Below are 24,682 nucleotides of genomic sequence, written 5' to 3'. Positions count from 1 at the left end.
CACAAAAAGAAAGATATAAACAAGATTGAGAGAATACAAAGAACAGCAACCAAGATGGTCCCCAGTCTGACAGACCTGTCATACAGAGAGAGGCTGGAAAAACTGGATTTGCCTTCGTTAGAGGAAAGGAGAAAGAGGGGAGACATGATTGCGGTGTTCAGGACCATGGTGGGAGTAGATAAAATTGACAAAGAAGATCTGTTTGTATGGGATAAGAGAGCAACATGAGGACATGGAATGAAATTGAAAAAGTCAAGCTGCTTGAAGGATATCAAGAAATATAGCTTTCCTTACAGAAGTATAGACTTATGGAATAGCCTGGACAAAGAGATCGTCCAGTCTAAAAACTTAAACGAGTTTAAAGTTAAATTCGACTTATTGAGAAACAGCGACGGAAACCCACGAGCATAGTACATTCCGTGTATATCACAATTAGGTATATTCTTAAATATTTGGAACGACTTAGATAAAGAGGTGGTGCATGAGAAAAACATTCATGTGTGTAAAGGTAGACTTGATAAATGTGGATATGGAGACAGGACAACACGAGCATTGCTCAATTCCTGTATACTACAAATAGGTAAATACAAATAGGTAAATACACACTCCAACAATTCCTGAAGCTTTCCCCATTTTGACTGTCTTCATTGTTTCCTCTACTTCCATTCTACTGATCTCTTCCTCCCTTCTCATTTCCCTCCTTCTCCCAGGTATTCCTCAGCCACTTATACTCGCATTACTTTCATTCTCTATGGTTAACAATTCCTTAAAGTGTTCTCTCCACCTGCTCACTTTTTCTCCCATCTGCACCATCAATCTATCATTTTTCTATTTCACTCCCTACTACTTTATCACCCTGTCTAACTCTCTTTACCTCCTTCCAGAACATTTTCTTATATTCCCTCCACTTTACACTTAAATTCTTTCCAAATTCCTGATCCACTCTCTTCTTACTCTCTCTTAGTAGTAGTGGTAACTATGAATGCGGAACTAATACTTACTGTCATTACAGTACGGCACTTTCAGTCTCATGAATGAACCTGTGTGCAGGTTTTTTGTCTGCATTAAGGACAAAACTTACAGTGCATGCAGCATTGCAACTCTGAACTATGAATGGCTGTGAGGTGTCGTCTGTGATGGTAACACTATCTAGACTAGGCAAGTTTGAAACTTAAATTAACACTATCTAGGCTAGGCAAGTCTGAAACTTAAAGTAACACTATCTAGGATAAGCATGTTTGACGCTTTAATTGTGTGCTATGAGCACAGGATTTGGATCACTTCACCTTCTCACCCGTTTAGTATCCCGGGTCTGTTCAGAAAGTATCTGACCTTGGGCTCTCAGAAAAATAAACAGCTAACCCATTGAGCTAGGACACTAATCCCCCTCAAAGTAGTTCTTACTTGACGCATGTAGTCCAGTGGTCTTCCCACTGCCTGAAGCATTTTTCAAAGTCAGATTTGGTATCTCCTCTAGGTGCTACACTGCATTCGTCACAATCTCTTCTCTCATCTCATATCAGGAACCCTTCACTGGAGTTTTGAGCTTGGGGAATAACCAAAAGTCACATGGAGCCAAATCTGGTGCGTAGGGAGCCTGCCAGACCTGTGGAAAGTTGTGCTAGGCCAAAAATTCATGAATCAGCCGCGTAGAAAGGGCAGATCTGTCATGGTGCAGCTTCCAACAAGCCGCTTTCCAAAGATCTGGTCTCTTCCACCAAACTGCATCACGAAGACAACAGATAAAGTTGAGGTAATAATGTTTGTTGACAGTCTGACCTTCTGGTGCGTATTTGTGATGCACAACACCATGTAGTCGAAAAAAACTGTCAACATGCAAGTGCATTTCACTCTGCTGCAGACCTGTTGTGATTTTCTTGGCTGAGGTGACCCTGCATGCTTCCAATGAGACGACTGTGATCCGGTTTCTGGGTCATACTCGTACAACCAAGTCTCATCTCCCGTGATAATGGCTTTCAAAAAGTCTAGATCGCAATTTGCACACTCCAACATGTCATGAGCAACATTCATCTGAGAGAAGAGATCATGATGAATGTGACAAAGCACCTGCAGGAGATACCGAAAACCAACTTTAAAAAATGTTTTGGGCAGTGGAAAGAACACTGGACTGTGTCTCAAGTCAGAAAGGGAACTAATGTCCTAGCCCAACAGGTTAGCTTCTTTTTTTTTTTTAACACCCCAAGGCCAGATACTTTCTGAACAGACCTCACAGTCTGTTATACAGTTTGTATCTTTATGGGAATGCATAGGATACTGCTTGATGTGGCTGGTGTTAATTTTCTCATGCCTCTTTACCTCTACGTAGATGGCTATGTCTTTAAAAGGCATATCAGTTGGTAAGTTTGGGTCCATATACTGTACTGGCACGCCATGATCTGTAGGTGTGATATTGGGCCAATAAAAGATTTGGGTAATTGGTGATGTGCTGTATGTATAATGGGAAGGGTGTGGGAAGGAAAACCATTTTCTGTAGTGCATGCAAACAATGGACACACAAGAGACGCAGAGAAGAGAGTGGATATGTGAAGCTTTCAATGGATTTATGTTGTAGCAGATAGCCAAACCACTTGATGGTAGACCAACAAGATCTGTGGTGAAAACCACAGAGACAAACCACTTGATGGGAGACCAATAAGATTTGTGGTGAAAACTGTAAGTCACTGCGGAATGTGTGCAAATTCTTCCATCATTTTGTTGTCATCGGTGCAAGGGGCGGCCCTAAGCATTGCCACTGCAAGGATGCCTTGTAGCTGGAAAAAGTTGAGATAACTGCTACCCATTCTGACATCTTGAGTGTTGTCAATGTTCACAAATGAGGAACCCTTTGGTGCTCACGTTGCGAGTATCATATGTACGGCAGTGAAACATGGGGTGTAGAGGGGGAGACTAAATGGAAACTGGAATGAAACAACATTAGAATGGTCCTAGAAATATGATATTCTCAGTAGATCTGAGAAGACAGCTGGAAAGCATCAGAAAAGATACAGAAAGGAGCCTGGGTTGGCTTAGACATGTTGAAAGAATGAACCAAGGAAATTAAATGACAAAGTGCAGAAATACACAGACACCAAGCTGTCAACAAAGAAGTAGCCTGGGAAGGATGTGGGACACGGTAGTAATGTGTGCTGACCTCAAACTGTTAGGTGTTGCTACAGAGCTGGCACAAAACAGAAAAGATTGAGGAAATCCTATAAGGTGAAACTGTTTGAGTCAGATTGCATGAAGACAAAAGCACAACAAAATAATGATGAAAATTAATAAAGTGGCATTTGGTTAAAACATTAGCTTTACTATAATGGACTGAAGAAATCGAGATATATGGTCTCTTCAAACACAGGATGCTTAGTTAACACATTAACTGAATGAGCTGATGTTCTACTGTACTGTGCTATGATGATCCTTTAATACATCCCATGAATAATGGTAGAAGAGGAAGCAAGAGAGAAGTGCAAAGAAGTTTATACCTGAGACTGTACACTTAGTTGACTCTCCAGGTTTGTCTTTTCATTTTTCATTTGAGCAATTTGGTTCTCAAGGCTCTTCATCTCTGTGTTCAACCTGGTTGTGTTTTGTTCCCATTCCGCTCGCTCCTTCTCGAAATCCTTCACCAGAATACTCAACTGAAAAAAAAAATAATAATGACAGCAAGATAACAGGTATACAGGTATATATATGTATGTGTATGTGTGTGTGTGTACATATACTGTATATATATGTGTACATATATATATATATATATATATATAATATATATATATATATATATATATATATATATAAATATATATATAATATATATAATATAAATATATATATATATATATATATATATATATATATATATATATATATATATTATATATATATATATATATATATATATATATATATAATAGCCGAAAAGGTACACTCTCTGGGCGGACTTTTTCGGCTAGCTACTGTGGAGGGCTGACTGAGCCTTCAGCGAATATACTTAATGTATCTTTTCAACATACAATTAATCCTAATAAACTACAGTAATCCCTCCACTATCTGATGTAATAGAGCCAAAGGCATGTCCGGAAAGTGGTCCTGTCCGGAAAGTGGGCCCCTGGCTCCTGGACCGGTACATAAGGACTCTAACCCAGCCTAACTTTGAAAGCCACCTAAATAACTCCCTACCAGACATGCATAGCACCTATTTAAACCTATTTAAGACCCTATTCACACCAATAATGGACATAATGCATGAAATAAATGAAAAGGAACCAAAGAATGAGGAATCAGAATTGGCTGTACCATAGCCAGGGTACTTACAGCAAGTCTGTGGCTGAATTCTCTAAAGGCTTTGGCAGTGGTGAAAATGCTCTTGAAGCACGTACAGTAATCTAGTGTTGTGCTGCACTTACAGTAATTCTTTGTACTGTGAGTTATAATTGTTTAACACTGCACACTGTTAATTGCACCAGGCCAGTTTCAACCGCCAGTTTGCATTCCACAGTTAATCCTTCTAATTTCTTAACACTGCACAATGCTGTAAATTCCCGTGTGGTCTAGTGGCGAGGTATTGCAGTTTATTCACTGTTTATTCACAAAAAACGAGCATGTGTGGCTTCCACTGCAATAAGCATCTGCTCATGATCAAAGTTAGGCAGTAACTGTTTGTGCGCTGGTGGTGAGGAGAAACAGAGTTGCCAGATTGCAATGGCCATATTACCAAACTCCTCAATAATCATTGCCAAATTTAACTTTTCATTACCTAATTCGTAAAGCTAGCATTTATTCTTCAATAATTATCTATCTATCTATCTATTGCCAGGCGCCTCAATCCCATTCGGGGTGGCCACAAACAAATCGCCTCCACGTCGCCCTGTCCCCTGCCATTTCACTGCCCTGCTCCCAACTCACATCCCCCACTCTCATATACCTCTCCACCCCATCCCTCCATCTCATTCTTGCCTCCCCCTCCCTCTCCCACCCTCCACCTCACTCATATACACTCTCTTCGTCAGTCTTTCACCCTCCATCCTCTCCATATGGCCAAACCACCTCCTAATGCTTTCTATCACATCCACATCCACACAACAACGCTCCTTTATATCCTCATTTGTCAGCCTGTCTCTCTGTGTGACTCCACAGGCTCCTCTTTAAATAACTCATTTCCACTGCTCTCACTCATGACTTGTGTCCTTCCAACAACGTCCAAGTTTCACTTCCATACGTTAAGAGTTGGTATCACAATACTGTCAAGTAGTTACTTTTTCACTTCCATGCTCACTTCCCTGTTTCTTATCACTGCTTTCAAGGAACCAGCAACCTTTCTTCTCTGCTGTACCCTTTCAAGCACTTCACCCTCCAAACCTCCATCCTTACTCATCACACTACCCAAGTACTTAATCGTACTCACATTTTCCAATTCCTCACCATCCAACCTCGCTGTACATTCACTGACTTCACCTCTCTCAAAGACCATCACTTTACTCTTCCCTACATTCACCTTTAGATTCCGTTTCTTACACACTCTCCCAAACTCATCCACCAACCCTTGCAGCTCCCCTTCATCTTCACTCAACAACACAGTATCATCTGCAAACAACAGTAAAGGGAGTTTCCAAACACTACCCTCTCTCACCAGGGCCACTCCAACATCCACTACCCTACCTTGTACTTCTTTTATTACCCGATCCAGGTACAGATTGAACAACCATGGAGACATGACACATCCCTGTTTCAACCCAACTTTCAAAGAGAAAAATTCACTCAGTTCACCATCCACACGCACTGAAGCCTTAGCACCATCATACATACTCTTCACAGCATTCAACAACGTCCCATCTACTCCATATATTCTTAATAATTTCCACAATCCTTGTCTATCGACCCTGTCATATGCTTTCTCCAAATCCATGAAAGCTGCATACAACTTCTTTCCCTTCTCTAGAAAGTTTTCCACTAAAGATCTAAGAATGAATATCTGATCTACACAACCTCTTTCCTTCCTAAAGCCTCCCTGTACTTTTCCAACTAATTCCTCTGTTATTTCCCTAACTCTGTCAATAAGTATCCTTTCATACACTTTTCCTATTATACTAACAAGACAAATGCCCCTATGATTACCACACACTTCTTTTTCCCTTTTTCCTTTGTACAAGGGAATAATTATACCTGACTTCCAATCCTCCAGAACTCTTCCTTCCTCCCATGCCAATCTGCACATTATACAAGTGTAAATAAATGTAATCACTCTCCTTATAATTACCATTATGTTGATTATTTTCATGCTATGTTGGCTAGCAGATTAATCAGAGAGAGCAAACAATCCACCATCTCCATCCTGTGTATCCTTATACATGTGAAAAATCCATTTGGTAATGAAAAATACCAAATGGCAACCCTGACAGGAGAGGGGGGAGAGGGGAGGAAGGAAAGGGTGAAGGGGCCGTGGTGTAACAGCTGTTTGGTACAGCGCGGCAATTTCTAATTATGGGTGGGATAAAATTCGGATTTCTTTGGGATTTCTTTCTTTTTTGTCCATTTTTGGGTTCCGAAGGTCCAGGCCCGTAATGTCCGGTAAGTGGGGTGTCCGGAAAGTACAGGGATTACTGTATATACCAAAACGCTCCCTGGATCATGCTGATTCAGGGGTAGACCCTAAGGGAGCTGAGTTTATAGGTAACAAACATAAAAACACTTGCCTTCATTATATACAGTAATCCCCATACTATCCGGACGCCCACTTTCTGGACACCCCACTTACTGGACATTGTGGGCCTTGTTCTTCGGAACCCAAAAATGGCCAAAAAAAAAAGAAAAAAAATCCTCAAAATCCAATTTTTTTCGTCACCCGTAATTTGAAAGGACATTCTGAGGGTGGGGACATGGAATGTGAGGGGAGTGAATGATGAAGTGAAACAGAGAGAGACTGTTCAGGTGCTTGAGGATGCAAGAGTGGATATATGTGGATTGACTGAAACTAAATGGAAAGGTGAAAGAATGAGAGAGTGGGAATATGGTTTAGGTATATGTGCGGGAGTCAATGAGATTGAGAGGGCAAGAGAGGGAGTATGTCTGATGATATGCAAGAAGTGGAAGAATATAAGAGAGTATGGAACAGTGGGTGCAAGGATTGTATGGGTGAGGATGAAAGTAGGTATACAAACATGGGAGAATGTATGTGCGTATGGGCCAACAGAGGACCAAGTGGCAAGAGTGAAAGATGAGTTTTGGGCAAGTGTAGAAGCATGTATGGACAAATTTGAGAGGAGCGAGAGAGTGCTTTTGATTGGAGACATGAATGGCAAAGTTGGGAATGTACGAGTGGATGGAGTGGTTGGTCAGTGGGGTGTGCCAGCTGAAGTAGATGGGAATGGTAGAGCTTTGGTGGGTATCTGTGCTGGTAAAGGGTTGGAAATAGCAAACACATACTTTTGGCATACGATGATCCACAGGTATATATGGAGAGTAATGAGGAGGATGGATGGTGAACTTGTTCAACGAAAGGCAATGATAGACTACATGTGTGGATGAGCGAATGAGAAAACAAGTGTTGGATGTAAGAGTGTGGAAAGAGTGGGGGAATGGAGTCTCTGACCATCACTTAGTGATGGCCAAGGTAAGGCTGCAAAGAAAATGGTTGAAGAGATGAAGGGGAAGACAGGAGGAAACAGCTCCTGTGAGAAGAGTGGAGAAGCTGCAAGATAGTGAGAAAATGACAGAGAATGAGAGCATAGTGGAAGAAAAATTGGGAAAGTACGAGTAAGAGCAGATGGAAGGGGTGGAAGACGTATGTAAGATATTCATGGAAGATATAGGCGCAGCGTGTGAGGCGGTTTGTGGAGTGAGGAGGAGATGCAGGGGTGTGCAAGGGACAGCATGGTGGAGTGATGAGATGAAATGAGCTGTAGAACAAAAGAAGAAGGCATATAGTGAATGGCTAGTGAGCAGAGGTAGGGGAGAAGATGAGAGAGGTATATGTGAGCAGGAGAAGGGAGGTGAAGAGACTGGTGAAGGAGAGTAAAAAGAAAGTGGATGAAGAATTTGGGAGGAATCTGAGTGTGAAACAGAGGGAGAGTAAGAAATTGTTTTGGAAGGAGGTAAAGAAAGTAAGGCAGTGTGAAAGGGGAAATAGTAGGGGAGTGAAAGATAGGAATAATAGATTGTTGGTGGAGAAGAGAGAGAAACTGAGGAGATGGAAGGAGCACTTTGAGGATTTGTTGAATGTAGAGAGTGAGAGAAGTGCGAGTATAAGTGGTTGGGGGAATGGCTGGGAGAAGAAGAGATGAGTGGAGGGAGGAAGAGATCAGTAGGGTGGAAGTAGTGGAAGCAATGAAGAAGATCAAGATGGGAAAGGTCCCAGGAATTGATGGAGTGTGTGGTGAAATGCTGAGGTATGGGGGTGAGATTGTTGTGGTGTGGATATGGAAGTTGTGTAGAATGGCTTGGGAAGAGGGAAGGTTTCCAGAGGACTGGAAATCAGGTATAATTGTTCCTTTATACAAAGGAAAAGGGGAGAGAGAGAAGTATGTGGTAACCGTAGGGGTGTTTGCCTTCTTAGTGTGACTGGAAAAAGATATGGTAAAATACTCATTGATCAGGTTAGGCATATGAAAGAGGAGCTGGTTAGAGAAGAAAAAGGGGGATTTAAGAAGGGAAAAGGATGTGTAGATCAAATATTTGTTCTAAGATGTTTAGTGGAGAAGTATCTAGAGAAGGGAAAGAAAGTGTATGCTGCCTTCATGGACTTGGAGAAAGCTTATGACAGAATAGACAGGCAAGGTATGTGGAAGGTATTAAGAATATATGGAGTGGAGGGGAAATTGCTGAGTGCTGTAAAGAGTATGTACAAAGGAGCTAGAGCTACGATGCGAGTGGATGGTGAGCTGAGTGAGTTCTTTGATCTCAATGTGGGACCGAAACAGGGTACTGCGATGTCTCCATGGCTGTTTAATATATACATGGATGGGGTTGTAAAGGAGGTGCAAGGTAGGGCAGTGGATGTGGGGGTGGCTCTAATGAATGAGTGTGAGATTTGGAAGATTCCAGCGTCGCTGTTTGCTGATGATACAGTATTGTTAAGTGAAGATGATTGTGAGTTGCAGGGTTTGGTGAATGAATTTGGGACAGTGCGTAGGAAAGGAATCTGAAAGTGAATGTAAACAGGAGTAAAGTTATAGTGTTTGAGAGGAATGAAGTCACAGAATGTACAGTGTGGTTGGATGGTGAGGATATGGAGAATGTGAGTGCATTCAAGTACTTGGGTAGAGCGATAAGTAAGGATGGAATGTTGAGGGATGAAGTGCATGAAAGGGTACAGCAGGGAAGGAAGGTTGTTGGTTCACTGGAAACAGTGATGAGAAATAGGGAGGTGAGCATGGAAGTTAAGAAGTCACTGCATGATAGTATTGTGATCCCTACCCTGACGTATGGATGCGAGGCGTGGACCTTGCAAGAAGGGAACAAGTCAAGAGTGAGAGCAGTGGAAATGAGTTACTTGAGAGGAGCATGTGGAGTGATGTGGAGGGACAGGTTGACGAATGAAGAAGTGAAGGAATGTTGTGGGGTGGATGTGGATGTGGTTGAGGAGATAAAGAGCAATACACTGAGGTGGTTTGGACATGTGGAGAGAATGGAGAATGAAAGACTGACTAAGAGGGTGTATGTAGGTGAGGTGGAGGGAGGGAGAGGGAGAGGTAGACCGAGGATGAGGTGGAGGGATGGAGTTGAGAGGCATATGAGGGAGGGGGGAGTGAGTTAGGGGGAGGGTAGTCAAATGGTGGGAGACAGCGACTTGGAGGCGTTTTGTCTGTGGCCACCCTTTGCGGGATTAGGGCGTCAAGCTAGAGATAGATAGATAGATAGATAATAATTTGAAAATGCCGTGCAGCACTGAACAGCTGTTTACACCACAGACCCTTCACCCCTTCCTTCCTCCCCCCTCCCCCCTTCCCTGTCAAGGTTGCCATTTGGTATTTTTCATTACCAAATGTGGGCCAATTTGGTAATGGAAAATTCGTTTGGTAATGAATCAGAATAATGCATTACCAAACAGATTTTTTACATGTATGAGGATACACAGGATGGAGATGGTGGATTGTTTGCTCTCTCTGATTAATATCTTAGCCTACATAGAGTGAAAATAATCAACATGTCAATTATAAGGTGAGTGATTACAAGTATTTCCACTTGTATATATAATTAGTGAAGAATAAAATGCTAGCTTTAAGAATTTGGTAATGAAAACTGAGGAGTTTGGTAATGTGGCCATTGCGATCTGGCAACTCTGTTTCCCCTTCATCAACAATTACTGCCTAACTCCGATCAAGAGAAGATGTTTATCGCAACGGATGCCACATGTGCTCGTTTTTTGAGAATGAACAGTGAATAAACTGCAATACCTCGCCACTAGACCAAATAGGAATTTCCAGTGTTGTGCAGTGTTAAGAAATTAGAATTTAGAGTGCAAAGGATTAACTGTGGAGTGCAAATTGGCGGTTGAAACTGGCGTGGTGCAGTTGAGAACTATATGCAGAGTTTAACAATTATAACTCACAGTGCAAAGAATTAAGTGCAGCACAACACTGGATTACTGTACGTGCTTCAAGAGCATTTTCACCACTGCCAAATCTTAGAGAAGGCAGCCACAGACGTGCTGTAAGTACCCTGGCTGAGATACAGTCACTTTTAATTCCTCATTCTTTGGTTCCTTTTCATTTATTTCATGCTTTATGTCCATTATTGGTGTGAATAGGGTCTTAAAAAGGTTTAAACAGGTGCTAACCATGTCTGGCAAGGAGCTGTATAGGTGTTTCTCTAAGTCAGGCTAGGTTAAGGTCCATAAGTACAAGTCCAGGAGGCTGGGGACCACTTTCCGGACATGCCTTTGGCTCTATGACATTGGATAGTGGAGCGATTACTGTACAGAGAGAGAGAGAGAGAGAGAGCAGCCTCTGTGGTACAGTGGTAGAGTGTGCGTTTCGTACACAGGTGAGCCAGGGTTCGCGCCCCACCAGGGTAAGAAACTTTGGGAATGTTCACCCCGCCACGTACTGCATTGGCAGACACCAGGGGTGCTGTGGTTGAACCAGTGTCGCTTACTATAAAGTATGTTTGCACCCAGTCGGCTTGCATGGGCTGATTACACTTGGTTCACAGACTACACACACATCCAAAGCCACTCCAACACTACAGTTACACTTACAAGCACTTCTCACCCTACATACAATGTCTACTAGACAGCCTTAGCCACTTGGTAGAGATACATTGGGTGTATCATCCTGACTTTGTTCGGGATAGGCCAGTCCTGCAGTGGATACTCAAAATGGCTGCTGCTGCTGCTGATGATGATGATATATAGAGTAAATATAACTATCTATCTATATATATATATATATATATATACAGTAATCACTCTAATAAATGGACGCCCAATAACCGAACATCCCCACTACCTGGACCTAATCGTCCTGGGATCCAACCTTAAAAAAAAAAAAAAAAAAAAATCCCCATCCGTAATTTCAACTTGCCGCGCGCGCCGCGGGAGAGCATTGTTTTGGCGCGTCATTCCTCCGACGTCCGATAGAGCGCCGCTGCATCCTCCCCACTTCCCGCCTGTCTCTCACTGCGAGTGTACACTCCTCGTAATGGCTGCCCACGTGATCGCTTTTGTGGTGGTGCCCTACCTGCTGCAGGGCCTCCTGCTGCTGTTGGGCCTCCTCTTAGTGTGTGTGATGATGGCCCCGCCACCTGAGAAAACGAAGAGAGTGGTGTTGACTCTGGAAAAGAAGAGGGAGATACTGGAGAAAGTGGATGCGGGTTGGTCTTCTTCCCGCATTCTCTGCGAGTACAATCTGGCCCGGTCGACTTTGTTCGATATCAAACGTTCCTGAGACAAACTCATGCAGTACACAGCGGACTTCTCGTCGAGAAGCAAACGCAACGTGGAAAGGAAGGTTATGTTTACCCCCAAGTTTGCAGAAATCGACCGATCCACGTTGATTTGGTATCGATGGCAACATGCTGCTGGTGTGATGGTACGTGGAACGGAGCTGAAGGCTGCTGCTGAGAAGTTCGCCAGGCTTCACGACGCCCTAGACTTCAAGGCATCCGAGGGTTGGCTCTTCGCGTTCAAGTTGCGACATGGCCTTACCAACCGTAAAGCACATGGCGAAGCATTGGACGCTAACGAGGATGGAGTTGACGAGTTTCGGCACAAGGTGAAAGGCTTGATCGACAGGGAGGGCCTAACTCTCGGTCAAGTCTACAACGCTGACGAAACTGGCCTATTCTATCGCTCGCTGCCAACAAACACTGTAGCCAAGGAGACGGAGAAGCGTGTACCTGGAAGCAAGCTTTCCAAGGAACGGATATCTGCTTTGTGTTGTGCCAGTGCTAACGGCATGCACCGGCTTAAGCCCATTGTTGTTGGCCGTGCAAAGCAGCCTCGGTGCCTTCGTGGGGTGATGGATGTCCTTCCTGTCGTCTGGTACCATTCTTTGAAGGCATGGTTCACAGCTGTGATCTTCAAAGACTGGTTTCACTGTCACTTCATCAAGGAGGTCATCCATTACCAGACGAAGACACTGGGAATCCCGCGCGACCAGGTAAAGGCTCTCCTTCTACTCGACAATGCACCTGCCCACCCGTGCGACAAGGACTTGGTTGCTGAAAATGGCCGTATTAGGTGCATGTTTCTGCCACCTAATACGACTGCTCTCATTCAACCAATGGACCAAGGAGTGATCGTGGCAACAAAGCGCCTATACCGTCGGAAGTTTCTGGATGAGGTGATGGTTGTTCTCGAGGACGAGGACGAGCACAAGGAGGGACGGGACACACGAGGCAAGCGGACTTTGGAAAACCTTCGCCGCTACAACATCAAGTCTGCGCTGTACAACTGGGCTAGTTCATGGAAGGAAGTCCCTGTGAAAACTCTTGAAAATGGTTGGTCTCGTCTGCTGCTCGGAATGGATGTGGAGTACGATTTTCTGGGCTTTGACGTGGATGACTTCCATGCACGGCTACGTACGCACGGCGACGATGTAGATGTGGACGATGTTTGTGAGTGGTTGGATGACGACGGGGGCGATCCTGAGTATCAGACGTTGTCTGATATCAAGATCGCGTCTTCGGTTGCTGGTGTCAGTACCGAACTTGAAGATTCCGACGAGGAAGGCGACGATGATGCGGACTCCTCTCAGCAGGACACTACTCCAGCCATCCCCAAGCTGAGCGCACTCCGGGAACATCTAGAGTTCGTCCTAGACTACCTGGAACACCCGGACTGTGACAGGGAGATGGGGCCCTTGGGACTCGTGGAGGAAGTGCGAGCTTTCAGGCAGCGCATCATCAATCGTCAGAATCGTCGTTCCTTGCGTCAATCAACCACTGACAGTTTTTTCAGGCCCGTGACCCCCGCTGTGCCCAGCCCTGGCTTCACTCCGTTGCCTCCCCAAGACAGGCCCTCATGCTCCGAGCCACATCCCAGCACATCAGCCGAGGTGGAGTCACCGCTCGACGTGAGTTTGCGGCTTTCTTCAGAGTCCTTTGCAGTGGGTACGCCATCACCATGACCCAGCGATGCACCCCTAGGTCGCCTGCCAGTGATACTCTCGGACTCTGACAGTGAATAAACAGCAAGAACTTCTCCACTAGACCACACGGGAATTTTGAGTGTTGTGCAGTGAAAAAAACGGTGTGTTGTGTTAAGGATTTAAAGTTGTGAGAGAAAAGACTCAATAGAAAAGAAATTTAACATAAATAGACTTCTTTGTTTTGGCTTTGGAATATTAAAAAAAATTGGGAAAAGTTAAAGTGGAACACTAAGTTACAATGGAGCATTATTTGGACAAAGGTGAACACTGTGAAGAGAACGGACTTCTGTGTGTTATTGACTAAGTTCAGTGCAAGACTTCAGGAAGAGTGTACTGCAAGTGCTTCAGGAACTCGTTCTTACTGTCAGAGTCCGAGAGGAGGCGGTTATTCATCAAGGTGGCCAGTGACTTGCTGTAAGTAGCCAGAATGTTTCATACTGTACTTTTTTCCCTACTATACTTACCTCATTTCACTCTTTAATGTCCTTTATTGGTGTGAATAGGGTGTTAGTAGCTATGCGTGTGCAAGGAATGGGTTTTTCTGAGTTAGGCTAGGTTAGGGTCCATAAGTACCAGAATGTTTATTAATGTATGAACATACTTCTAAACCCTCATTTTATGTTTCTTTTGCATTTATTTCAGTCATTTATGTGCCTTATTGGTGTGATTTGGGTCTTAAATAGGTGCTATGCATGTCCAGAGGGAGTTGTATAGGTGTTTCTCTGAGTTAGGGTCAATAAGTACAAGTCCATAAGCTGGGGGCCAATATCCGGACAAAACCAATAACCGGACCTACCTATGGCTCTATTACGTCGGATATTGGAGTGATTACTGTATATATATATATATATATATATATATATACAGTGGTGGGCAGTGCAAACGAAGAAGGACCTTGTGTAAGCGCAAAGCGCAATCCAAAGTTCACTACTTTGTGCAAGCGCAAGTGGGCAATCTGACAAATACAGTATTTAGCTTCTGGAATGTTGCAAAGCGCAAGCGCGAACCATATGGATATAATTGTGGAAATTACTGTAAAATATTGAGATCTTTACATAAGGCATACTTACTTACTTTTATTTATTATTTTATATTATTTGTAATTTGCACAAGTGAGCAATCTAATATTTAGCTTGCGCAATGTCGCTAAGCGCTAGCGCAAACCATTTGCATATATTTGTGGGAATTGCTGGGGCACCGGGTTCCATCCTGAGCTTGGATCTCCCTTGTGGGGCCGTGATGGCAGAGTGAGGAGAGTGTTGGCTTGCAAACCAAGAGAACCTGGGTTCGATTCTTGGGAGGATAGAGGGATCCTCCTTGGGGGTAGGGGGGGTTTCAAGAATACTCCCCCAGTATCCCTGCTTGTCGTACGAGGCGACTAAAAGGGTTGGTGGTGGATAGGTGCCCCACCCCGTAAAAAGAACTAACTAAAAAAGCGAATAAAGCACCTCAGACCCGGACGCACCATACGTTGACGACTAAGGAACGGACAAAGGACATTCTTAGGGTGGGAACGTGGAATGTGAGAGGAGTGAATGATGAAGTGAAAGAGAGAGAGATTGTTCAGGTGCTTGAGGATGCAAAAATGGATATATGTGGATTGACTGAAACTAAATGGAAAGGTGAAAGAATGAGAGAGTGGGAATATGGTTTAGGTATATGTGCGGGAGTCAATGAAACTGAGAGGGCAAGAGAGAGAGTATGTCTGATGATAAGCAAGAAGTGGAAGGAGAATATAAGAGAGTATGGAACAGTGGGTGCAAGGATTGTATGGGTGAGGATGAAAGTAGGTATACAGGCGTGGGCGATTGTATGTGTGTATGCCCCGACAAAGGATCGAGTGGCAAGAGTGAAAGATGAGTTTTGGGCGACTGTAGAAGCGTGTATGGACAAGTTTGAGAGGAGCAAGAGAGTGCTGTTGATTGGAGACATGAATGGCAAAGTTGGGAATGTACGAGTGGATGGAGTGGTTGGTCAGTGGGGTGTGCCAGCTGATGTACATGGGAATGGAAGTGCTTTGGTGGACATCTGTGCTGGAAAGGGGTTGGCAATAGCCAACACCTACTTTCGGCATAAGATGATCCACCGGTACACATGGAGAGTAATGAGGAGGATGGATGGTGAACTTGTTGAACGAAAGGCAATGATAGACTACGTGTGTGTGGATGAGCGAATGAGAAGACAAGTGTTGGATGCAAGTGTGTGGAGAGGGTGGGGGAATCGAGTCTGGGACCATCACTTAGTGATGGCCAAGGTAGAGCTGCAAAGAAAGTGGTTGAGGAGACGAAGGGGAAGACAGGAGGAAGCAACTCCTGTGAGAAGAGTGGAGAAATTGCAAGATAGTGAGAAAATGACAGAGTATTAGAGCATAGTGGAAGAAAGATTGGGAAGGTATGAGCTAGAGCAGATGGAAGGGGTGGAAGACGTATGTAAGATACTCACAGAAGAGATAGGCGCAACATGTGAGGCGGTTTGTAGAGTGAGGAGGATATGCAAGGGTGTGTAAGGGACAGCATAGTGGAATGATGAGGTGAAATGAGCTGTGGAACAAAAGAAGAAGGCATATAGTGAATGATTAGCAAGTAGAGGTAGGGGAGAAGATGAGAGAGAGAGAAGAGAGAGGTATATGTGAGCAGGAGAAGGGAGGTTTAGAGACTGGTAAAGGAGAGTAAAAAGAAAGTGGATGAAGAGTTTGGGAGGAATCTGAGTGTGAAATGGAGGGAGAGTAAGAAATTGTTTTGGAAGGAGGTAAAGAAAGTAAGGCAGTGTGAAAGGGGAAATAGTAGGGGAGTGAAAGATAGGAATAATAGATTGTTGGTGGAGAAGAGAGAGAAACTGAGGAGATGGAAGGAGCACTTTGAGGATTTGTTGAATGTAGAGAGTGAGAGCAGTGCGAGTATAAGTGGTTGGGGAATGGCTGGGAGAAGAAGAGATGAGAGGAGGGAGGAAGAGATCAGTACGGCGGAAGTAGTGGAAGCAATGAAGAAGATTAAGTTGGGAAAGGCCCCAGGAATTGATGGAGTGTGTGGTGAAATGCTTAGGTACGGGGGTGAGATTGTTGCGGAGTGGATATGGAAGTTGTGTAGATTGGCTTGGGAAGAGGGAAGGGTTCCAGAGGACTGGAAATCAGGTATAATTGTTCCTTTATACAAAGGTAAAGGGGAGAGAGAAGTATGTGGTAACCATAAGGGTATTTGCCTACTTAGTGTGACTGGTAAAATATAAGGTAGAATACTCATAGATTGAGTTAGGCATATGACAGAGGAGCTAGTTGGAGAAGAACAAAGGGGATTTAGGAAGGGAAAAGGGTGTGTAGATCAGATATTTGTTCTAAGATGTTTAGTGGAGAAGTATCTAAAGAAGGGAAGGAAAGTGTACGCTGCCTTCATGGACTTGGAGAAAGCTTATGACAGAATAGATAGGCAAGGTATGTGGAAGGTATTAAGAATATATGGAGTGGAGGGGAAACTGTTGAGTGCTGTGAAGAGTATGTACGAGGGAGCTAGGGCTATGGTGCGAGTGGATGGTGAGCTGAGTGAGTTCTTTGATCTCAATGTGGGACTGAAACAAGGTTGTGTGATGTCTCCATGGCTGTTTAATATATACATGGATGGTGTTGTAAAGGAGGTGCAGGGTCGGGCAGTGGATGTGGGGGTGGCTCTAATGAATGAGGGTGAGATTTGGAAGCTTCCAGTGTTGCTGTTTGCTGATGATACAGTACTGTTGAGTGAAGATGAATGGGAGTTGCAAGGTTTGGTGAATGAATTTGGGACAGTGTGTAGGAGGAGGAAGCTGAAAGTTAATGTAAACAAAAGTAAAGTTATGGTGTTTGAGAGGAATGAAGTCACAGAGTGTGCAGTGAGGTTGGATGGTGACGATATGGAGAATGTGAGTTCATTCAAGTACTTGAGTAGTGTGATGAGTAGGGATGGAACTTTGGGGGATGAAGTGCGTGAAAGGGTACAGCAGGGAAGGAAGGTTGTTGGTACACTGAAAGCAGTGATGAGAAATAGGGAGGTGAGTATGGAAGTTAAGAAGTCACTGCATGATAGTATTGTGATCCCTACCCTGACGTATGGAAGCGAGGCGTGGACCTTGCAAGAGGGGAACAAGTCAAGAGTGAGAGCAGTGGAAATGAGTTACTTGAGAGGAGCATGTGGAGTGACGTGGAGGGACAGTTTGACGAATGAAGAAGTGAAGGAACGCTGTGGGGTGGATGTGGATGTGGTTGAGAAGATTAGGAGAAATACACTGAGGTGGTTTGGACATGTGAAGAGAATGGAGAATGAAAGACTGACTAAGAGGGTGTATGTAGGTGAGGTGAAGGGAGGGAGAGGGAGAGGTAGACCGAGGATAAGGTGGAGGGATGGAGTTGAGAGGTAAATGAGGGAGGGGGGGGTGAGCAGGGGGGAGGGTAGTCAAATGGTGGGTGACAGAGTGACTTGGAAGCGTTTTGTCTACGGCCACCCTTTGCGGGATTAGAGCGTCAAGCTATAGATAGATAGATAGACTTTTATTTATTATTATTCTATCTATCTATCTATCTATCTATTGCTAGACACCTAAATCACATAAGGGGTGGCCACTGGCCACAAACAAGCAACAAATCGCCTCCATGTTGTCCTGTCCCTCACCATTTCACTGCCCTGCTCCCAGCTCACACCCCCCTCTCTCATATACTTCTCCACTCCATCCCTCCATCTCATCCTTGGCCTCCCCCTCCCTCTCCCCCCCCTTCACGTCTCTCACATACACTCTCCTCGTTAGCCTCTCACTCTCCATCCTCTCCGTATGACCGAAGCACCTCAGTGTATTTCTCCAAACGCTTCCTTTCACATCCACATCCACACCACAATGCTCCTTCACTTCCTCATTTGTCAGTCTGTCTCTCCATGTAACTCCACATGCTCCTCTCAAATAACTGATTTCCACTGCTCTCACTCTTGACTTCTGTCCCTCCAACAAGGTCAAAGCTTCACTTCTATACGTTAAAGCTGATATCACAATACTGTCATGTAGTAACTTTTTCACTCGTGGAAGTTCAAACAGAGGAGTGAGAGGGAGGGACAGGGGAAACAAAGGTCGTGATATTGCCAGTTTTACTTTTATCTGCATTTTTACAAGACGTTTTATTTCATAAATCAATGTAGATATACAACAGCATGTGTAATTCCTTACAAAAATAATTAAAACATATTTAAATCAAATATTCACAGCCTAATAAATTATTAGGATGTGGATATTTGATTTAAATATTGTTTTAATGATTTTTGTAAGGAATTGCATATGCTACTCTTAATAAATAATGTACAGTAATCCCTCCAATATCCGATGTAATAGGGCCATAGGCAGGTCCGGATAGTGGTCCTGTCCGGATATTGGGCCCCAACTTATGGACTTGTACTTATGGACCCTAACTCAGAGAAACACCTATACAACTCCCTCTGGACATGCATAGCACCTATTTAAGACCCAAATCACACCAATAAGGGACATAAAAGACTGAAATAAATGCAAAAGAACTATAAAATGAGGTTTTAGAGGTGAGTTTATACAATATTAAACAATCTGGGTACTGTACTTACAAGTCCCTGGCTCCTGGACTGGTTTGAACTGCCAGTTTGCAGTCCACAGTTAATCCTCTGCACTCTAAATTCTAATTTCTTAACACTGCACAACACTGTAAATTCCTGTGTGTTCTAGTGGCGAGGTATTGCAGTTTATTCACTGTTTATTCACAAAAAACAAGCAGCTGTGGCTTGCACTGCTATGAGCATCTGCTCACGATCGGCGTTAAGCTGTGACTGTTGATGATGGCGGGGTAACAGAGTTGCCAGATCACAATGGCCACGTTACCAATCTCCTCAACTTTCATTATCAAATTTAACTTTTCATTACCAAATTCATAAAGGTAGCATATATTCTTCACTAATTATATATACAAGTGGAAATACATGTTATCACTCTCCTTATAATTAACACCATGTTGATTATTTTCACGCTATGTAGGGTAGCAGATTAATCAGAGAGAGAGAACAATCCACCATCTCCATCCTGTGTATCCTCATACATGTGAAAAATCCATTTGGTATTTGGCATTATTCTGATTCATTACCAAACGAATTTTTCATTACTAAATTGGCCCACACTTGGTAATGAAAAATACCAAATGGCAACCCTGACAGGGGAGGGGGGAGGGGGGAGGAAGGAAGGGGTGAAGGGACCATGGTGTAACAGCTGTTCGGCGCCAGGTGGCAATTTCAAATTACGGGTGGGAAAAAAGTCATATTTTTTTCGAATTTTTTGCGGTTTTTGGCCCATTTTGGGAATATTGGATCCCAGGATGATTATGTCCGGTTAGTGGGGATGTTCGGATATTGGGCGTTCGGATATTAGGGGGATTACTGTATTTTTAATTTATTATTATTTACTGATAATAATAATTTAAAAAATATTAAAATACATTATCTCTGTTGAAACATTTTAAGAAATACTACTACCCTCCGTCCCTCCTGCCTCCCCCCAGTAGAACCCTTGCGACCCACCCGAGCCTCCCCCATCTCTTGTCTAGACATACGGGAAGCTCTTAAGACCACGTGTCCCTTGGACAGGACAGGTGTGCAAGTGCATTATTGCACATGGTCTCATGCGGTGCGCAATGCACAAACGATATTCACCAGAGTGCAACGGTGCGCAATTGTGCTTTGCGCAAGTGTTTGCGCACCTGCCCAGCACTGTATATATATATATATATATATATATTTATATATATACAGTAAGACCTCACTATAACGAACTAATAGGGGCCCAAGCCATTCCGAAAAATGTGAAATTCCGATAAAAGCGACATCTGGGCTTCCCCCTGCTAACCCGGACTTATTCCAATATATCAGACATTAATCCGGATCTCATGAACAGTTTTTAAACTGTTTTGACTACCAATGCAGTATTGTACTGTGTTATAACTGCACCACATTAATTAAATGGTATAGTATATGAGGCATTGAGAATAGTAGTGATGTAAGCGCCACCTCGGACGATTTTCAGTTATGTACACCATTGCCTTCCCCCGGCCTTCCTCTGTCTGCGGCAACAACTAAACAGTCAGAATTCAACCCGGAAAATGGTCGAAAACCCTTTACCTTAGAGTGGTACCTGCGGCTCTACGCGCGTCACCCAAAAAAATGTTCTCAAGTTGACTCTGCCTAGCGTAAGCGCCACGGGCAGCCAATGGCATGAGGAAACTTGCTCCTGCCGTTGAGTTATTATAGCACTTTCTTCCTCCTGTGCCTGGACACACAACCGAGTAGTCAGAAGACAACTCGCAACACGGTCGAAATCCCTATAGTATTGAAGGTATTACCGACCCTATGGGCTCACCCAGAAAAATTGCACTCAGAGTTTACCTGCATGAGCGTATCCACCAGTGCCAGAAGACGCGGGGCTGAGCAGCCAATGGGAGGCGGGAACGAGCTCCCGTGACTGATGATGCCCCGTTCTCGCCTCTTCCCTTCTCCCCAACCACCACAGTCGTCCTACCTCCTCCCTCCCCACCACACTGAAATTTATTGATTTTCCTTTTTTTCTGTGTGCGTTCGTAAGAACGTTTGTGCCGGCGGTATGAGTGATTCAACGGAGAGTGAGGATGACCCTGGAGTGCTTCTAAGTAGAAAAAGAGGGCCCCAGTGCAGTGAGTGGCGGTCAAACGTGGTGAAAAAGAGACGCAATCTAGGTGAAGCGTATGAAAGTAGGGTCAGTATGTGCAAAATCCGGTGATTTTACGTAAATTTTTTTTTTTTTTAAGATCTACCTATGGAGAAAAACGCAGTTAATGTGGCAATATTCAGATTGTGGTATATGAATGTATTACTGAATGGAAAGCCCTGTAATAGAGCTTCAATTTAAAAGAAACACGAGCTTCCTATCATATCCCACTATAAAGTTATCACAGTCTGAAGATTGCAAAACTTTAACTGCGTTTTTCTCCATTGTTTATATATGGCGTTTACGTCAGTACTATTCTCAACGCCTCATATAATAATAATACAGTACTGGATGGTGATAAACATGTCTTTTATTTACCTTATTGTGGTGAACATACCTGAAGTGGTCAGGCGGTCCAGACTGCTTCTGGCTTTATCAGACTTTTTCTGATATATAGGAATTTAGTCCGGTAGCTCCTCGAGTCTGATAAAAGTGAATTCCAGTCTATTGAAGTCCGTTATATTGAGGTTTTACCGTATATATACATATACAGTATATATATATATATATATATATATATATATATATATATATATATACCCCCTGGGGGTAGGGGGGTTTCAAGAATACTCCCCCAGTATCCCTGCTTGTCGTACGAGGCGACTAAAAGGATTGGTGGTGGGTTAGTGCCCCACCCCGTAAAAAGAACTAACTAAAAAAGCAAATAAAGCGCCTCGGACCCGGACGGACCATACGTTGACGACTAAGGAACGGACAAAGGACATTCTGAGGGTAGGAACGTGGAATGTGAGAGGAGTGAATGATGAAGTGAAAGAGAGAGAGATTGTCCAGGTGCTTGAGGATGCAAAAGTGGATATATGTGGATTGACTGAAACTAAATGGAAAGTTGAAAGGGTGAGAGAATGGGAATACGGTGTAGGTATATGTGCGGGAGTCAGTGAGAATGAGAGGGCAAGAGAGGGAGTATGTATGATGATAAGCAAGAAGTGGAAGGAGAATATAAGAGAGTATGGAACAGTGGGTGCAAGGATTGTATGGGTGAGGATGAAAGTAGGTATACAAGCATGGGCGATTGTATGTGAGTATGCTCCAACAGAGGATCGAGTGGCAAGAGTGAAAGATGAGTTTTGGGCGAGAGTAGAAGCATGTATGGACAAGTTTGAGAGGAGCGAGAGAGTGCTGTTGATTGGAGACATGAATGGCAAAGTTGGGAATGTACGAGTGGATGGAGTGGTTGGTCAGTGGGGTGTGCCAGCTGAAGTAGATGGGAATGGTAGTGCTTTGGTGGACATCTGTGCTGGTAAGGGGTTGGCAATAGCCAACACCTACTTTCGTCATAAGATGATCCACCGGTATACATGGAGAGTAATGAGGAGGATGGATGGTGAACTTGTTGAACGAAAGGCAATGATAGACTACGTCTGTGTGGATGAGCGAATGAGAAGACAAGTGTTGGATGCAAGGGTGTGGAGAGGGTGGGGGAATGGAGTCTCGGACCATCACTTAGTGATGGCCAAGGTAGAGCTGCAAAGAAAGTGGTTGAGGAGGCGAAGGGGAAGACAGGAGGAAGCAGCTCCTGTGAGAAGAGTGGAGAAATTGCAAGATAGTGAGAAGAGGACAGAGTATAAGAGCATATTGGGAGAAAGATTGGGAAGGTATGAGCTAGAGCAGATGGAAGGGGTGGAAGGCGTATGTAAGATATTCACAGAAGAGATAGGCGCAGCGTGTGAGGCGGTTTGTGGAGTGAGGAGGAGATGCAAGGGTGTGCAAGGGACAGCATGGTGGAATGATGAGGTGAAACGAGCTGTGGAACAAATGAAGAAGGCATATGGTGAATGGTTGGCGAGTAGAGGTAGGGGAGAAGATGAGAGAGAGAAGAGAGAGGTATATGTGAGCAGGAGAAGGGAGGTTAAGAGACTGGTGAAGGAGAGTAAGAAGAAAGTGGATGAAGAGTTTGGGAGGAATCTGAGTGTGAAATGGAGGGAGAGTAAGAAATTGTTTTGGAAGGAGGTAAAGAAAGTAAGGCAGTGTGAAAGGGGAAATAGTAGGGGAGTGAAAGATAGGAATAATAGATTGTTGGTGGAGAAGAGAGAGAAATTGAGGAGATGGAAGGAGCACTTTGAGGATCTGTTGAATGTAGAGAGTGAGAGCAGTGTGAGTATAAGTGGTTGGGGAATGGCTGGGAGAAGAAGAGATGAGAGGAGGGAGGAAGAGATCAGTAGGTCGGAAGTAGTGGAAGCGATGAAGAAGATTAAGCTGGGAAAGGCCCCAGGAAGTGATGGAGTGTGTGGTGAAATGCTTAGGTATGGGGGTGAGATTGTTGTGGAGTGGATATGGAAGTTGTGTAGATTGGCTTGGGAAGAGGGAAGGGTTCCAGAGGACTGGAAATCAGGTATAATTGTTCCTCTATACAAAGGAAAAGGGGAGAGAGAAGTATGTGGTAACCATAGGGGTATTTGCCTTCTTAGTGTGACTGGTAAAATATATGGTAGAATACTCATTGATAGGGTTAGGCATATGATAGGGTTAGGCTAGTTGGAGAAGAACAAGGGGGATTTAGGAAGGGAAAAGGGTGTGTAGATCAGATATTTGTTCTAAGATGTTTAGTGGAGAAGTATCTAGAGAAGGGAAGGAAAGTGTACGCTGCCTTCATGGACTTGGAGAAAGCTTATGACAGAATAGATAGGAAAGGTATGTGGAAGGTATTAAGAATATATGGAGTGGAGGGGAAATTGTTGAGTGCTGTGAAGAGTATGTACGAGGGAGCTAGGGCTACGGTGCGAGTGGATGGTGAGCTGAGTGAGTTCTTTGATCTCAATGTGGGACTGAAACAGGGGTGTGTAATGTCTCCATGGCTGTTTAATATATATATGGATGGGGTTGTAAAGGAGGTACAAGGTAGGGCAGTGGATGTCGGGGTGGCCCTAATGAATGAGGGTGAGATTTGGAAGCTTCCCGTGTTGCTGTTTACTGATGATACAGTATTGTTGAGTGAAGATGAATGGGAGTTGCAAGGTTTGGTGAATGAATTTGGGACAGTGTGTAGGAGGAGGAAGCTGAAAGTTTATGTAAACAAAAGTAAAGTTATGGTGTTTGAGAGGAATGAAGTCACAGAGTGTGCAGTGAGGTTGGATGGTGAGGATATGGAGAATGTGAGTGCATTCAAGTACTTGGGTAGTGTGATGAGTAAGGATGGAACTTTGGGGGATGAAGTACGTGAAAGGGTACAGCAGGGAAGGAAGGTTGTTGGCACACTGAAAGCAGTGATGAGAAATAGGGAGGTGAGTATGGAAGTTAAGAAGTCACTGCATGATGGTATTGTGATCCCTACCCTGACGTATGGAAGCGAGGCGTGGACCTTGCAAGAG

General features: G+C 43.9%; 1 protein-coding gene across 1 annotated transcript in view; it reads right to left on the bottom strand.

The window, feature by feature from the left end:
• The window catches only part of LOC145400089 (uncharacterized), a 212,063-nt gene that overhangs the window by 132,834 nt on the left and 54,547 nt on the right, over positions 1 to 24,682 (bottom strand). The window contains exon 3 of the mRNA XM_080272593.1: positions 3,486 to 3,641. Within this exon, the coding sequence (XP_080128719.1) occupies positions 3,486 to 3,641 (156 nt within the window). The remainder of the gene's footprint in view (positions 1 to 3,485; positions 3,642 to 24,682) is intronic.

The sequence above is a fragment of the Coenobita brevimanus genome, chromosome 51, assembly GCF_032717465.1.
Source record: "Coenobita brevimanus isolate Jiangsu-jjx chromosome 51, ASM3271746v2, whole genome shotgun sequence".
NCBI classification, from domain to species: domain Eukaryota; kingdom Metazoa; phylum Arthropoda; class Malacostraca; order Decapoda; family Coenobitidae; genus Coenobita; species Coenobita brevimanus.
Note: the sequence above shows the minus strand (reverse complement) of the source record. Positions and strands in the feature narration are given on the sequence as shown.